Genomic DNA, 15,936 nt, shown 5'->3' with positions numbered 1-15,936 from the left:
TGAGGGGGCTAAACACCCTTTTCTCATCTGGACTGACCATTGTAATCTGGAGTACATCCTGGCGGCGAGGAGACTGAACCCTTGCCAGGCAAGGTGGGCTATGTTTTTCACCCAGTTTAGGTTTACGATGTCATATAGACCAGGTTCCCAGAACACTAAGGCAGATGCACTGTCACGACTGTATGAAACAGAGGAGCAGTCCATTGATCCCACTCCCATACTTCCGGCCTCTTGTCTGATGGCACCGGTGGTATGGGAGGTGGACGTGGACATCGAGCGGGCGTCACGTTCAGAGCCTACTCCACCACAGTGTCCAGATGGACTGATATACGTTCGGTTCGATGTTTGCGACAGATTGATCTGGTGGGCTCACACGTCACCCTCCTCTGGTCATCCGGGCATCGGTAGGACGGTGCGAAGTCTTAGTGGGAAGTACTGGTGGTCCACTTTGGCCAAGGACGTGAGGGTTTATGTTTCCTCCTGCTCGGTGTGTGCTCAGTGCAAGGCTCCTAGGCACCTGCCCAGAGGGAAATTACAACCCCTTCCCGTTCCACAGCGGCCTTGGTCACACCTGTCGATGGACTTCCTGACCGATCTTCCGCCGTCACACGTCAACACCACGATCCTGGTCGTTGTGGATCGGTTTTCTAAGTCCTGTTGTGTCCTCCCTTTGACCGGTCTCCCTACGGCCCTACATACTGCAGAGGCCCTGTTTACACACGTCTTCCGGCACTACGGGGTGCCTGAGGACATAGTTTCTGATCGGGGTCCCCAGTTCACGTCCAGGGTTTGGAAGGCGTTCATGGAGCGTCTGGGGGTCTCGGTCAGCCTTACCTCAGGTTTTCACCCCGAGAGTAATGGGCAGGTGGAGAGAGTAAACCAGGATGTGGGTAGGTTTCTGCGGTCGTATTGCCAGGACTGGCCAGGGTAGTGGGCGACGTTCATTCCATGGGCAGAGATGGCCCAGAACTCACTCCGCCACTCCTCTACTAACCTATCGCCCTTCCAGTGTGTGTTGGGGTATCAGCCGGTTCTGGTACCATGGCATCAGAGCCAGACCGAGGCTCCTGTGGTGGACGAATGGGTGAGGCGCTTGAGGGAGACCTGGGGGGCCGCCCACGGGTACCTGAAACGGGCCGAAGGGCGGCAGAAGGCGAGCGCTGACCGTCACCGCAGTGAGGCCCCGGTGTTCGGACCGGGTCTGGCTCTCGACCCGAAACCTGCCCCTCCGCCTGCAATCCCGGAAGCTGGGTCTGCGGTTTGTGGGGCCATTTAAAGTCCTGAGGAGAATAAACGTTACAGCTCCCCCCTGATTACCGTATTAACCCCTCGTTTCATGTGTCTCTCCTCAGGTCGGTGGTGGCTGGTCCGCTTCAAGAAGCTGAGGTGCGGGAGGTTCCTCCGCCCCCTCTGGATATCGAGGGGGCCCCAGCGTATGCAGTTCGATCCGTACTGGACTTGAGGCGTCGGCTGAGGGGCATTCAGTACCTCGTGGATTGGGCGGGGTACGGCCCGGAGGAGAGATGCTGGGTGCCGGTGGAGGACGTATTAGACTCATCGATGCTGAGGGAGTTTCATCGCCTCCATCCGGATCGCCCTGCATCTCGTCCTCCGGGTCGTCTTCGAGGCCGGCGTCCGCACGCTGTGGGAGCCGCGCGTCAAGGGGGGGGGGGGTACTGTCACGTGGTTCCTCTCCTTGTTCGGGCGGTGCTCGACGGTGCCGGCCTACTAGCCATCACCGATACATTTTTCCTTTTCTGTTGGTTTTGTCTTTGATTCATTCACACCTGGTTTTCATTTGACATTGACATCTCTGCTCTCCTGCGCTTGACTCCTTAGCTACCTTCAGTACGATTCCGCAACATGGAGTGGTTGAAAACGAGTTTTAATGACTCCAACCTAAGTGTATGTAAACTTCCGACTTCAACTGTACATACTGTACAGTACATATATATTTATATTCCGGACTCTGACATTGATTTTCTGATATTTCTTAATTTTTTTATTTGGGGGATTTGTGTGTATTGTTAGGTACACTGACTGCAGTGTTGAAGCTAGAAACATAAGCATTTTGCTGCACCTACGATAGCATCTGCAAAATACAGTATGTGTACCCGATCAATACATTGTAGGCCCTATTGTCCTTTCCATTTTAATTGGTTATCAAATTAAAATTAATGTGAAATGTGAGGTGACCATGTGTAGAAAACATTTAATTAGCCTATCCTACATTTTAAAATACATATAGGCCTATTGACCTTTTGTCTGACAAACACTTGTAATGCATGATGTGCTCATGTTCCTCCACGCTTTTTTCCCTTTTTTTATTGCAGAAAAACCAGTATACATGCAAGAAGTATGCAAACAGACAATGATAACATACGCTAGGGGGCACAATACATTTCAGAGTATACAAAAACATTAAAAGAAACACATATATTGATTGTTTTAGCAGCTTTCTTATTTGAATAATGTTGAATGGTCTTAATGTACTGCTCGAATTCCTTATAGAGAAAACGGAAGAGTGTTTTTTATTAGTGAATTTACATTTATGAATATGACATTTTGTCATTAGCACAATTAGTTTGATGAGGTAAAATTGTTTTTCTTTATCCTTATTATGGTTAAGGAAACCGAGCAGCACATTCTCCCATAACAAACAAAAGTCATCAAGAATATGAACAATGATAAACTATGAATATCTTTCCATAATTATTTTACATGTAGACAATGTCAAAATAAATGCAAAACTGTTTCTGGATGCTCAACACAAAAAGTACAGTTAATGTTAATGCCTTTTTTGAGTTTCTTCAGGTAATGATTCACAGGGTAATTTTTCCTATTGGTGAGTCACATAGTTTTAATGTGTACAATTTTTCCAGATTAAGTTTAAAAGCATCTGATCAACCGCTTTACCTATTTTGTTGTCAAAATGTAGGGACTGGGCTGCATAAGTACGTCTGGAGATAATGATCATCCACGCAGTTCACGATGACTAGGCTAGGCCTGTGACAAACACGGGATCCATGAGAAAGTAAGTTACCGAATCTAGATCAAGGGTGTGTTCAGTACGTCTTGCAACGGAAACAGTTAACCGTTTAAGAAACAAAAAGAACGACACGGGGAGGGGCCGAAAACGTTTTTTGCTTCAAAACGTTTTGCAACAGAATTGGCGTAATGAATACACCCCATAGAAAGTAGGCCTAATTTTTATGAGCGAGTTTTATTCTACCCTATCTGAAAAACACATGAAATAAGTTCAATTGTTTAATTGCGCGTGCTTGTGTGCAACAAGTGTAGCGTTCTCTTCGTAGTAGGCTAATCGTGTAGCCTAGTCGAGTCGCTGTAGATCAGCTATCTCTTCAAACAAACATATCAAGTTAGGCTAATGTTGTAATTTTCTCTGCATTAATCTCGCATGTTAACTTCAGTGTAACTGTCCGTTTGATATTCATAGACTGACGCTGCAGGATTTTTGTTGTTTAAATCCGAAAAATATTATAATTTTCTGGACATTAATACGTTTGCCTACTACTAACTACCCTACACATTTTCTTTGCCGCTGCAAAACTTGACAAAGCAATGTTTTTATCGTTTAGAAAAGTGCAATGCCATAGGCCTATACGATTTAGCATTGCATGTGATCTGGCTATTGACCCAAATAGCCTAATTGTCGCCACACTGTGAAATGTTTTTCGTTTGTAGATGAGTATGAAGACGAGAAGACATAAGGCTTCTGGATATTAAGAGGTAGGACATCCTCATTCTAGCCTATTCTTCATAGCCTACAATACTTCCCAATCGCAGAAGTGTTATTGTTTTGATTGCGGAAGTTTAGTAGGCTAGAATTGCAACAATGTAGCGTTGCCATTGCTACAACAATGTATCTCTAGCGCGCTCGAGCTCTCAATTCACGTTTGACAGTTCGCTCATATAAGTGTGCTATCATGATTAGGCAAGTGATATCAAGTTGGCTAGCTGTTATAGTTTGTGTGTGAGTAGTGGTCTTACAATCCACCGTAAGACTTACAAAACAATAAAAAATAATCACAGAATTATAAAGCCGCTGTGATTTAATTTTCCGGCCCACCAATCCTCGGATTTGAGTGTGTGCTCAGCCGGATTTAGGTTTAAATCAGGCCGGTGGAAGGAGGGACAGCAGCTCAATTGCAGTAGAGTCGGCTCTGACTGGTCATTCACTTATAGTGAACATAATAATGCGATGCACTTTAAATACATGTGTTTGTTTAGGAAGATATAAGGTAAAGATGCTAATGATGGTCACCATAAAAGGGCTGTCATGGTCAACGTTCTGTGAAGAATGTTGTTGCCTAATAATCAGACTGTAGGCCTAATCACAGCTGTAGCCTTTCCGTTTTTTACATTTATTTCACTGCCTTGTGTAATGTGTTGTTGTGAACCAGGTCCAGGTGCCGAAGCAGATACACATATCATTACAGACGTTTCCTCTCTTGTTTTTGTCACTGCAACTTCATTTGGGATAATTTAGAGTTGAGTGTAAACATCAGAGACAATAACTATTGTAGTGGATAAAGACCCAGGGGTAATGGTGGAACAAGCCAAGGGTCTTGCACCTGTGAGATTTGTGTGTGTGTTGTATTTTTTTTTATGTGCCCGTGTGTGTGTTGGCTCAGACTGTGGAACTCGTGTGTCTGTCCGCTGGAATTCCCCTTATGGTTGGGAATGGCTCTATCTTCCTGCTTCTCAACTATGAGCCTATTATTAAACTGCTGTGTGTGAGTTGCCATAGGAAACCCAGATTGAAGCATCTCTTGGTTTCCACTCCAGTGGTTACCTGTGACATAAATATACACACACCAGTGGAGGCTTCTCAGAGGAGAAAGGGGAGGATCATCCTTCTCTGATTTTTCAGGAGGAAAAACAAATCTAAAACATAAGTTGTCCTTTTAAAGATAACTATACTAAATATAATCAAGTCACCAAATAATTGATTAAAACATACTATTTTTCAAATGGGGTCTGCAGTAGCCTCAACAGCACTCTGTAGGATAGCACCATGGTGTATCCAGAGGACAGATGGTTTCCGTCCTCCTCAGGGTACATTGACTTCAATACAAAACCTAGGAGGCTCATGGTTCTCACCCTCTTCCATATGCTTACACAGTAACTGACAACTCCCAGAGGATGTCTTCCAACCTAGCAGAGCTCTTGCAGCATGAACTGACATGTTGTCCACCCAATCAAAGGATCAGAGAATGAATCTAGTACTGAAAGCATAACACAGCTAGCTAGCAGTGCAGTGCATACAATGTGGTGAGTAGGTGACTCAAAGACAATAGTTGAACAGTTTTGAACAAATTCATTTCATCTAAAATGAAGGAGAAGGAAGATGGAGAGATTTCATATTTATTTTTCAGTTTCACTTAGCTAGGAAATGCAGCTAGCTAGTTTAGCCTACTCAAACACTCTGCTCAAACAGAGGGATGCTATGTTAGCTAGCTGGCTATGACTATCCAACACAACACTGGAACTCTTCCAAGTCAAGGAAAGCTTTTGGTTTTACTAATTTATTGCCACCAGGGCCCGCCGGTGTAAGTGCTGAACTGCTTATTGACTGCACACTGTAATGTTACTGCATGATTGTAGCAGGTTTACTAACACGTTAGTTCTATTAGCTATGTTGACTATGACGTTACTTTAGCTAATATTGTGCCAAAGATGTAGGCTGTGTGTCGCAGTTATGATATGGTTTGGCTTGGAACGTTTTTTTCGCCTGGTCACATAGCTGATGTGTTGTGCATTGACGTCCACAAGTGTTTACGCGTGATCAGGGGTGAATTCATTCCGCCGATTCTGTGGAAAAACATTTCTTAAATGGAACAAAATGAGGATAAACATACCTGAATTTGTCCAATGGAGACTCTTGTTTGCAACTATTGGACTCATGATCACACCCTATGTCAGCAAATTTTTCTCTCGACCTGTGTGCACATACCTTGTAAACTTTAATTGATAGGCTAGGTTGTAGCAACCTCTTGATGGGTATAGGGAAGATTTGAGTATCATGTAGTAGCCTCAACCTATCGCTGTTATATGAAAGACAGTCATCCAATGTGATGTAATAGAAATAAGAATATAATTGTTCTGCTGTCGTCCTGAATATAATTGTTCTGCTATAGTTTTACAATATAACAGTTTAATCACAACTACTTTCTTTTCAGAACCCTGACATGTCTGGTCCCACCTGGTTGCCGCCAAGGACTCTGGGTAGCCCAGAGAGAACTGTTCCTCAGATGTCCCACTCCGGGCCAGCCATGTACAGACAGCCGCCCATGAAGGTCTCCTCGGACCCCCGGCCCAAGTATGGGGTCTATGACCAGAAAGGAGGTGGAGGAGGAATGGCCACTAGGTACATGGCTACTGGACCCACAGGTAGGAACATGGTGGTGGTGGGACTTACGTTACACTGGGCTTGAGTCTTGTGCTAAACCTTGGTATAATATGAACCTGTGATAAACTGTTGTCAATAACGAAAGCTAAACGTCAGTTAATACATAGCTCAAGCCTTGAAGTAGAAGAGAGTTAGAACTGATAAGATTGAGTACACCAACGCTTTGGTGACTAGAACTGGCACGATATTGATGAAACCAATTTGACTGTGTCAATGTAAAGTGTGTACATTATGGTTATTATGGTCTTGTTTGTAAATGTAAAGTGTGCCGTGTCATATTTGTTGTAAAGGTGGACCCATGCAGCACCAAGAGGACCCAGGGTTTCACCCTAAATCTAACGACCACTACTACCAACCACCTCCCCACGGGCTCAAAGACGACCGGTCCTGGAACCCTCACATGGACAGCTATGAGCTAATGGTAGGTGGGACATAATTGTTTTTGTAGCCTGGAATCCACACCGATTATTGCTCCATTTCGCCACGATGTTCAGTGTGGTTTTCCAGACTAAGATTAGTGAGGTTTTCAACCTGATTGCATGTAGATAGGCTAGTTACGATTGTTGTAATGTCATGGAGCATGCCATTGCTCAAAATCCAATATTCAAATAAACAGAGCAAATGTAGGCTCATTACTTATCTTTCTCCTGTTGTGAAATGTTATAAAGGCATGCAACGTTGTGTGTGTGTGTGTGTGATCCTGCTCTGTGATTTCAGCATCGTGGACCTGAGAAGCCAAGTGGACACCACTCCAACCTCGATGCAGAGATTGACTCTCTCACCTGCATGCTGGCCGATCTGGACAGCCATCCACAGAACAGCACACAGGTAGGTTACCTGACTGACTACATGTGAGGAATAAATTATTCCCCAGAAACGTAGTACACAAACGTATAACTGACCAATTTAAAAAAAATCATATCTTGCTGAAAGTGTATCACTGGTTCTTCTGGATATTTACGCCTGAGTTTTTGTTAGTAATTCATTTTAAATAAAAAAGGTCAAAAAATGATTTATGGTTCCTTTCCATTCCTTCGCAGCTGTACGATAACGTGCCTTACAACAAACACATCTCAGGGGACCGCTACAAACCTTCAACCCAGCCAGGAGCGCACTCTCAGGGCAGGCCGTCCATGGGTTACCCCCCCCACCCCCAGTCCCAGTACCATCCAGCACCCCCTTACCCCAGTGATCCCCACCAGGTTCCCCAGTACTCCCCCCAGCCAGACTACACCTACGCCCAGGTGTCCAAACCCTACCCCCAGCCCGTCCCTGCCTCCTATACCACCTCTTCCACCCCTACTGGCCCGAGGTTCAGCGTCCAGGTCAAAACAGCCCAGCCTGTCACCTACTCCCAAACTGGTAGACAAGCCGAGCAGGCTTACACCCCTCCTCCGCCCCACCAGCACTCCTCGCGCCCCCCACCCCAGAACCAGACGGGGCCCCAGGGCTGGTACCCTCCCCATCCCACATCCCAAGCCCAGGAGCTGCACTCTGATGGGGGCTACAAGGAGATCCCCGGGGGGTCTAGAGGGCGAGGGAACCAGGGCCCCACGCCCAAGAGAGGCCCGGAGAATCACCAATCAGTGTCAAGAGAGGCCCCAAGTCCCACCTATCAGCCCAGCAAGGTGAGTGTCTCTCTAGAGTTCAGAGGTCATCTACTCTACATGATGGTATGGTCCTTTTTGAATACTTGCATCCTCAGTCTCTTGGTTTCACTGATCTGAATGGGAAATAATGAATCATATTTGTCCATTAGGGGTCAGCAGCTCCGAGGCAAGAGGAGGAATTGGACCGGCTCACTAAGAAGTTGGTGTATGACATGAATCACCCACCGACAGAGGAATACTTTGGTACTTCCCTATGTCCTTTGTGTTGACCGGACTGTTATTTACATCTTAATTTCCCCCTGGGCTACAAAGTTCATTTAAATTCAACACAAAATGTTCCTTCTGAGTAAAAATCTCTTATCCTCCTAGTCTCATCTTTTCTCCTTTCCCTCCATACTATCAGGTCGCTGTGCGCGTTGCGGTGACAATGTGCTTGGCGACGGCAGTGGCTGTATCGCCATGGAGCAGGTGTTCCACGTGGAGTGTTTCACCTGCATCACCTGCCACGCCCGTCTCCGGGGGCAACCCTTCTATGCCCTGGACAAGAAGAGCTACTGCGAAAGCTGTTACATTGTGAGTTGCTATCACTTTTTGTATTGAGAATCCCTTCTCCCTCTCTTTTTGTTCTAAATTCTTTAGCAGTATTCCCTGAATTCATCAGTTGATCTCTCCATCCATCTTTGTCTCTTTCTCGCCGTCTTTTTCCATATATATTGGATTATCTCACTAGTGCTGAGCCATTAGTGCTTTTTGAGGTCGTTTCGATTATTTAAAAAATGATTGCAGATTTTGGTTATAATTTAAAAAAATTATAATGCATTATGTGGGTTGAATGCTGCAAAACAGAATAAAACAATTTATAAAAGTCCCATGATGGTAGTGACTGCCCATCACTTATTAAGCATAATTTATTCACATTACTTTACTTGAATAAAATATTTCAGTTGTTGTGAGCTTAAGCGCAGATGGGTCATGCACCAAGACAATGATCCAAAACACACTATCAAGTCTACATGAAAATGGCGACAAATTTGAAGTTTTGGAATGGCCTAGTCAAAGTCCAGACCTAATCCCAATCGAGATGTTGTGGCAGGATTTGAAATGAGCAGTCCAGCTCTGTAGAGCTGCTGCCTGACAAAATCACTATTTTAGTAGTTCTTCAAAGTAAATAAGGCATACTTTTATTACTGCTGAATACCAACTTTCAATCACTTAGATCATGTATTTTCAGGTAGAGAAACCTCGCGAAGCAACTGCTCTCTACCATGTTTTCTGCGCTAAACTATGTAAAACAGGGGTGTCAAACTCATTCCACGGAGGGCCAAGTGTATGCGGGTTTACATTTTTTCCTTTCAATTAAGACTTAGACAACCAGGTGAGGGGAGTTCCTTATTAATTAGTGAGCTTAATTCATCAATCAAGTACAAGGGTGGAGCGAAAAGTGCTTGTCGCCCCGTGGAATGAGTTTGACACGTGATGTAGAATATTGGCCAGTTGGATACAACAACTCCCTAGTACATTGCGAAGTTCGGACTTGATCTGATTTATCTCGAGAGAAACTGCTCAATATACGCATTGAGCTCACAGAAGAAAAAACATTTCCAATAATTGAACCGACGTCGCTCAGTTAGTTGTTTGAAAAACCAAAAATAACCAACATTTCGGTTAATTGCTCGGCACCAATATCTCACACATACACACACACACACACAAAATATTTTGTCTGAACCTGTGCTGCCCCTCTCAGAGTACGCTAGAGCGCTGCTCTAAGTGCTCCAAGCCCATCTTGGACCGTATCCTGCGGGCCATGGGAAAGGCCTACCACCCACGCTGCTTCAACTGTGTGGTGTGTGGCTGCTGCCTGGACGGGGTTCCCTTCACCGTGGACGCCACCTCCCAGATTCACTGCATAGATGACTTCCACAGGTCAGCAGCTCAACAAACGGAATATCTCCAGGCCAGATACTACTACACTACACTTTCATTTCTTGAGATAACGTTTAGCCATTACGCTTTTTTTTTTTTTAAACGTGATTCTACTAGACAGATTATTATATCTGACTGTGATGTTAGTGTTCCACCCTCTGAGTTTTAATGTTAGTGTTGACGCTTGTACGTCCTGCTTCCTGTCCTAAACAGGAAGTTTGCCCCCCGCTGCTCAGTGTGTGGCCAGGCCATCATGCCCGAACCGGGACAGGAGGAGACCGTCAGGATAGTGGCGCTGGACCGCAGCTTCCACGTCAACTGCTACGTGTGTGAGGTGAGTAGTAGTGTTTGTGAGTGAGTGTCCTTGTTAGTAAAATACCTCGCTCAAGTTGAATGACGTTTACAGTTTGGCAGGATGTCACATCAGATGTACAAAGGCCATTCAGTGTTCCTGGATTTACCCGGTGTTTTCTCTGTCCAGGAGTGTGGTCTGCTCCTGTCCTCCGAAGGCGAGGGGCGAGGCTGTTACCCCCTGGACGGTCACATCCTGTGTAAGGGCTGCAGCGCCCGCCGCATCCAGGACCTCTCCGCCAAAATCTCCACTGACTGCTAACCAACTAGGGGACGTCACCTCTGACCCTGCAATCCTTCCATTACTTTCACCTGCTCTGAGGTAGAAGTTGCCCTAATGAATATATCTGAGACCAGTTTCAACCCTCTCCAAATCATAACCTTAACCACAAGGGGGAAATGTTAAACTAAGGGCAACTTCGTCCTACTCTACTTTTTCATACTCTTATAGTCAATCTTCGTTCTTCAGATGCCCAAAGCTGTGGAATCAGTAGAACCACGTAACCTCAAACTGTCTATGACAGTCTTCAATATGATGCCATTATTTAATTTCACTTGACTAGGTTTATTGATACATGATGACAGGGTAATGTAACATAGATTGACAACAAGTTCCACCACTATTCCCTAATCCTTGTCCTCTGGTTTATACTAGCCATCACCTATCCTCTATATTGTATCCTGTACCCCTACTCCCTATCCCCTACCCCTCAGCGCATACCAGTATTGTATAGAGCCTCTGACCTGCAGGCAGCAGGGGCTGCACTAACCCCCCTCCCCCACCCACTGCTTATGTCACACTAATCCTGCATGTCCTACACTATGTTTTACGCTCTATCCTGCCAGACATGGGGGACATGGAAGGAGCTCTATAATGGCAAATAATGATTGATTGATATTGACGATCATGATAAGTAGGAAAATTAGGGGGTGATCCTGGCATCTGACCAGTCCAGATAATGGAACATTATATATTTTTTTGTATGCCACTAAAGTCAATAAAAACGCTGAACTGCCTCGCATGAAAAAAACGCACATATGCAAATGATATCTGTGACGGAGCATATGTTGCAGGTTGATTTGGTTATGGAGTGAATGGGTTTGCATACGTTTCATAGGAGAGGAAGTAGCTGTAGCTGGATTGATTTGTGAATAGAATAGAGGACGAAGAAAGATTAGGTAGTCATAAAAAGCAGATCGCTAAAGTCAATGCTGTGACCCTATTTAATGTTGAAGCAGTCCGTATGTGTCAAGATGATAACTTGACAGCTGACAAGTTTGCCTTGTCAAAATAGAACAGCGATTTGCATCCCGGTAATTGGTACTGTATTTCCGAGAATGTTACTTGTAAGCCAGCCAAAACTCCAAACCCCATCTTCAAAATTTGAATGCGCTTTTTATTATTATAATATCATTTCTCTTTTTAACATTTGTGTTGATTTATACTTGACTGTTACAATGATGAAGAAGGTGCAATGAAGTCTAATGCTTGCAATTGTCTTACTGAGAAACAGGGATCTCATCCTATTGTGTTCTTTATGGGTTTTTGTTTTAGCTTAGTCTTAGGAGTTTGATTTGCGTTGCTAATCCATATCCCCATGGCACTATCGGCCATGTTGAAGCATCTCTGAGACATTGGAGTTCTTCTCACATTGTTTTGATGTAATTTGTCCTTGTGTTTTCGCCGTCCCGCTGTCTTAATTTGTTTTGCAACGTAAAAGCGGCTCATATGATTTTGAAGGCTTGAACACCTTTTTAATTTCATACGCCTTCAAAACCCAAATCTGTATTTGTGTCCGGAATCACAGTACTTGCTACAGTAGTCGATCCTTTTCCCTCAGTATTGGTCTCTGAGCACAAAGATATGAAGATCTCTGTGTGAGCCCTGTGAGTTGCATTTTCCACTTTTGCGTATTTATTTCAACTCCTGTTACATACTCATTGTTTCTAAGTCCGTGTTTATGGTCGTCACTGCGTGTAAACGTTTTATGTTCCACAGTGTCATATTGATAAGTACAAGAGAACGGCAATGAAATGCTCTAGAAATATTACCTGTGATGACGTTCTTTACCCTCTCACTCTTTCCCTTCAGTGCAGTCTCGTGGTACAATCGTTCAAATGTGTGGCCTTGATGGCCAACATGTTTTGTTGACAAGTGTAATCGGTGGTTTAAAGCCATTTTTGTATTGCAGAATAATCGATCTGTCCACGTGAGGAATACAAGCTGAGAATGCTTTTGTACTGAGCAGGTGGTTTGTACAATTTGGCTCAAGTTTTAAGTAGATGTGTGAGTGGGTGTGTGTGCATTTGCTTTTTTTCCCCCTAATGCCGATTGTAGTACATTATCGATACAATAAACCATCCCTATTTTTCAGCAAACTACACCTTGTCATCTTTTCATATACCCCTGTACTAGACCCTAACCTAAAACCTATTCGGTGTTATAGATGGGTTAGCTGACGTCACAAAAGCGATGTGCACGCATCGGTGCGGCAGAAGCCAGCGCATATGAATGGCTGCTAGCAAGAATGTAAAGAAACTGCCATGTGGGAAGTTGTAAGTGGCTTGTTTGATACCATGTCTTGTTTTGACTGATTTAATGCCAATATTGCTAAAATTCGCTAGCTAGCTAACCAACAACTGTACTGATTGTATTTAAGAGACAAGTACTCATTATGCACATTTATTTGTTTTCAATAAACATTGGAGGCGAAATATAGCTGACATGTCAATAATCTAAGTCTGCCTCATAGTTGCGCACGGGTTGCTTTTGTTGCTAGACAACCAACCCATGAAAAAGACATATCAGGTACGTGCCAACAACATTCTAGGCCTTTTAATTGATAATGAACAGTGAGAAAAAAAAGAAGTAGCTGTCATTTTACATTTGTGACATTGTAAGAAATATGTCTAAAAATGATCCAGCACAAAGAAGAGGCTGCTTGGCAAGTTAACACGATGTGAATGTCTTCCAAAAGAAGTTCCGGCATCCAGCCTTGCGTTCCCGATGGGAGAGGGGTAGCTGGCGCACCACCTCCTCCCTCACCCCGAGTGCCTCCTCCAGGTCCGGTAGTACCTCGTTCTCCTCCACGGCTGTGCTCATCAGGTCCGACATGATCTTCAGCAGGAGGTTGCGGGAGAGATCCTATTAGGAAAATAATTTAATAGCATAAAATACAACTTCATTGTCCATCCAAGAAAGGGAATAACTGACACCATGGATCTTAGAACTTCTTTGTTGCTCTAACACTACGGTTGTCATAGAACACTTCTGTTAGTTATTCTAGGACCAAAACATTATCAGTAGCCTAATTAAATCATCAAATAATTTAACATATACAGCAAGTAGAAGTTATGGTCATTTAATGACTAGTTCTCTTGAAATTGTATGACCATTGAGTTGAATATTACAGAATATCATTAGAGAATGAATAAAAACATTAGCACCGTTCTATACATGGTTCGAGCGTGCATCCTTTGTCTTGATCTTGTCCACATTCTGATTGTGTCCACATTTTTAGACGGGTGTAGACGTTTAAAAGACGCATTGTGATCCGATCTTCCTGACTACCTCCTGAGATGTGTCTGGATATCTTACAAGTGTAGAATGGATCCAGTGGAGTCTGCTGAGGGGAGGACTGCTCATAATAATGGCTGGAACGGCATCAAACACATAGAAACCATGTGTTTAATGTTGTTGATACCTTTCCACTGATTCCGCTCCAGCCATTACCACAAGCCTGTCCTGCCCAATTAAGGTGCCACTAACCACCTGTGATCTGGACATTGACACCATTTAAATCACCTGTAAAATCATTGACAGAATAAATCAATATTATCTTGAAAGAATATCAGTTAAATCATTTGCATACAGAGAGGGACCAAGATATCCGTTCCCAATGTGGACAGATAAGCGACGTTTTACTACCGTATAGATGCAACGGCTACAATGCGGGCACAATCAGAATGTGGATAAGTGGAAGACAAAGGTTATAAATGAGGCCATTGACACACAACAGTGAGTCAACCACTCACCTCGTTGCCCTTGGTTGTATCTGCTCTCAGTAGTTCAGCTAGCATGTCTCTGTGTGGAGCGGCGCTGACCCTCGCCAGCAACACTGAGGCAGACAGAGCCACCAGTAACACCTGCAGCTGGGAACACAGCATCTCCCCTGTCTGTACCTTTCCTATTGGTTAAACTGTATACTGACTGTATCCTTCAATGCTGTATTCAGCAGCGATTAATCTTAGACTGGATGTTCAACAATAATTATCCTATTGGAAAACAAAACAACGGCTGGATGTCAGAGAAGGAAGTTGGTTGTTGGTCCACACACAAAACAGCCCTGTCGAAGTGTCACTTAACAGTGGCACCACCAATATATAGGTTTCTTCATCCTTGGCTCTTCCTCGTACCAATACAGGGATGCGATTGGTTGATGAGGACGTGTGTGTGGGTGCGTGTCATGGGGGTCACTAGCTGTAGGGAAGAAGTGAAGAAGGTCAGAGGTTCGACACAGTCACACGAACAAAACAATATTATACATTTGTCCAACATCCAATATCTGCAAAGTGACATGGAATTGACAAGTGTTCAAAAAAAGTGTGAAGTGGGCATGACAAACAAAAAACATAGCATTACAAGCGGCATTTCAGATCTAAACAAACCCCGAGCCCAGTGTTGATGATGGTGTGCTCCTGAAATGGCACCCTATTCCCTGTATAGTGCACTACATTTGACCAGGGCCCGTCTGAAATAGCACCCTTTTGGGAATAGAATAGGGTGCCATTTGGGACTCATTCACAGCCTAGTGTTGAGTGAGGAGGTTGGAGGGTGACGTCGGTCTCAGCCAGGCCCAGGGGTGTTGCGTCAGTTGAGATTAGCCCCACCAGCCCTGGTGCGTCTCCGGCACGATGTGTGGTCCTAATGCGCCACACAGAGCTGCTAATGATATGGAGTGACTCAAATGTTAATTGGAAGGTCTGCCCACTGCCCCCCCAATCTCTTATCTTCTTCCCACCCCCATCATGTTCCCAGAAGAAGTAAACATTCATTTACCAGCCAAAGGGCAAAGATGCAAATGCATATCGAAACGATTGAGGCTGCGTTTACACAGACAGACCAATTCTGATATTTTTTTCCACTAATTGGTATTTTGACCAATCGCATCAGATTTTTTTCACGTCAGGTGTTTTTCAGAATCTGATTGTGAATTCTGATCTTTTTTCCTTTTGACCAGAGGATGCTGCACGTCGGCTCAATCGGAAATTACAGCGGAATCTGTAACGCTTCAGCTTTAAAGACTGAATAGAGCCCTAAATGTGGGACATTATTTATTTGTATATTTGTTTTTGTTTGTAGTTAATAAAGTGTGAGCTGCTGTGAACTACTGGTTTGACAACTCCAAATGTCCCAGACTTTACACTCTACTCTACTTGTTGACTGGGCCATGCTATTCATGGTTTGAGATGATAACCAAACTCAGTCAGCAGTGGGCCTGGCTGGAGTGGTACGTCAGAATTTATTTTGTTGACTTCTTTGAGGATGAATGGGAAATTCAATTTCATAAAACCCCACTGTAGGCAACAATATTAGCAATAGCTGGTAGCAAAGAC

General features: G+C 44.2%; 2 protein-coding genes across 3 annotated transcripts; one reads left to right on the top strand and one right to left on the bottom strand.

Annotated features, from left to right (window-relative positions):
* The first annotated feature begins 3,178 nt into the window (after positions 1-3,178).
* trip6 (thyroid hormone receptor interactor 6) lies at positions 3,179-12,699 on the top strand. Of its 2 annotated transcripts, none has more exons than XM_029753859.1 (11): positions 3,179-3,197; positions 3,706-3,750; positions 6,204-6,414; positions 6,724-6,854; positions 7,151-7,261; positions 7,474-8,061; positions 8,193-8,286; positions 8,447-8,616; positions 9,791-9,969; positions 10,183-10,303; positions 10,451-12,699. In XM_029753859.1, the coding sequence occupies exons 3-11, from the start codon at positions 6,213-6,215 to the stop codon at positions 10,580-10,582; spliced, it is 1,728 nt and encodes a 575-aa protein (XP_029609719.1). In that variant the 5' UTR covers positions 3,179-3,197; positions 3,706-3,750; positions 6,204-6,212; the 3' UTR covers positions 10,583-12,699. The 2 variants fall into 2 exon arrangements, with proteins under 2 accessions (XP_029609719.1, XP_029609720.1); XM_029753860.1 differs by lacking the exon at positions 3,179-3,197 and adding an exon at positions 3,206-3,379.
* A 290-nt stretch (positions 12,700-12,989) lies between these two features.
* sst5 (somatostatin 5) lies at positions 12,990-14,529 on the bottom strand. The gene is made up of 2 exons (XM_029753862.1): positions 14,356-14,529; positions 12,990-13,465 (listed from the first exon to the last, which is right to left on the bottom strand). Exons 1-2 carry the CDS (start codon positions 14,485-14,487, stop codon positions 13,271-13,273), a joined length of 327 nt encoding a protein of 108 aa, XP_029609722.1. The 5' UTR covers positions 14,488-14,529; the 3' UTR covers positions 12,990-13,270.
* Positions 14,530-15,936: the final 1,407 nt, after the last annotated feature.

The sequence above is a fragment of the Salmo trutta genome, chromosome 5 (genome assembly GCF_901001165.1).
Source record: "Salmo trutta chromosome 5, fSalTru1.1, whole genome shotgun sequence".
NCBI classification, from domain to species: domain Eukaryota; kingdom Metazoa; phylum Chordata; class Actinopteri; order Salmoniformes; family Salmonidae; genus Salmo; species Salmo trutta.
This window is presented reverse-complemented; position numbering and strand designations above follow the sequence as displayed.

Excerpts from the sequence above, each read along its gene's own strand:
- sst5 (XM_029753862.1), bottom strand. The coding sequence starts at position 14,487 with ATGCTGTGTTCCCAGCTGCAGGTGTTACTGGTGGCTCTGTCTGCCTCA. Across the intron at positions 13,466-14,355 it reads ATACAACCAAGGGCAACGAG|GATCTCTCCCGCAACCTCCT; the intron begins GTGAGTGGTTGA and ends TTTTCCTAATAG.
- trip6 (XM_029753859.1), top strand. The coding sequence starts at position 6,213 with ATGTCTGGTCCCACCTGGTTGCCGCCAAGGACTCTGGGTAGCCCAGAG. Across the intron at positions 7,262-7,473 it reads ATCCACAGAACAGCACACAG|CTGTACGATAACGTGCCTTA; the intron begins GTAGGTTACCTG and ends ATTCCTTCGCAG. Across the intron at positions 8,287-8,446 it reads ACCGACAGAGGAATACTTTG|GTCGCTGTGCGCGTTGCGGT; the intron begins GTACTTCCCTAT and ends CCATACTATCAG.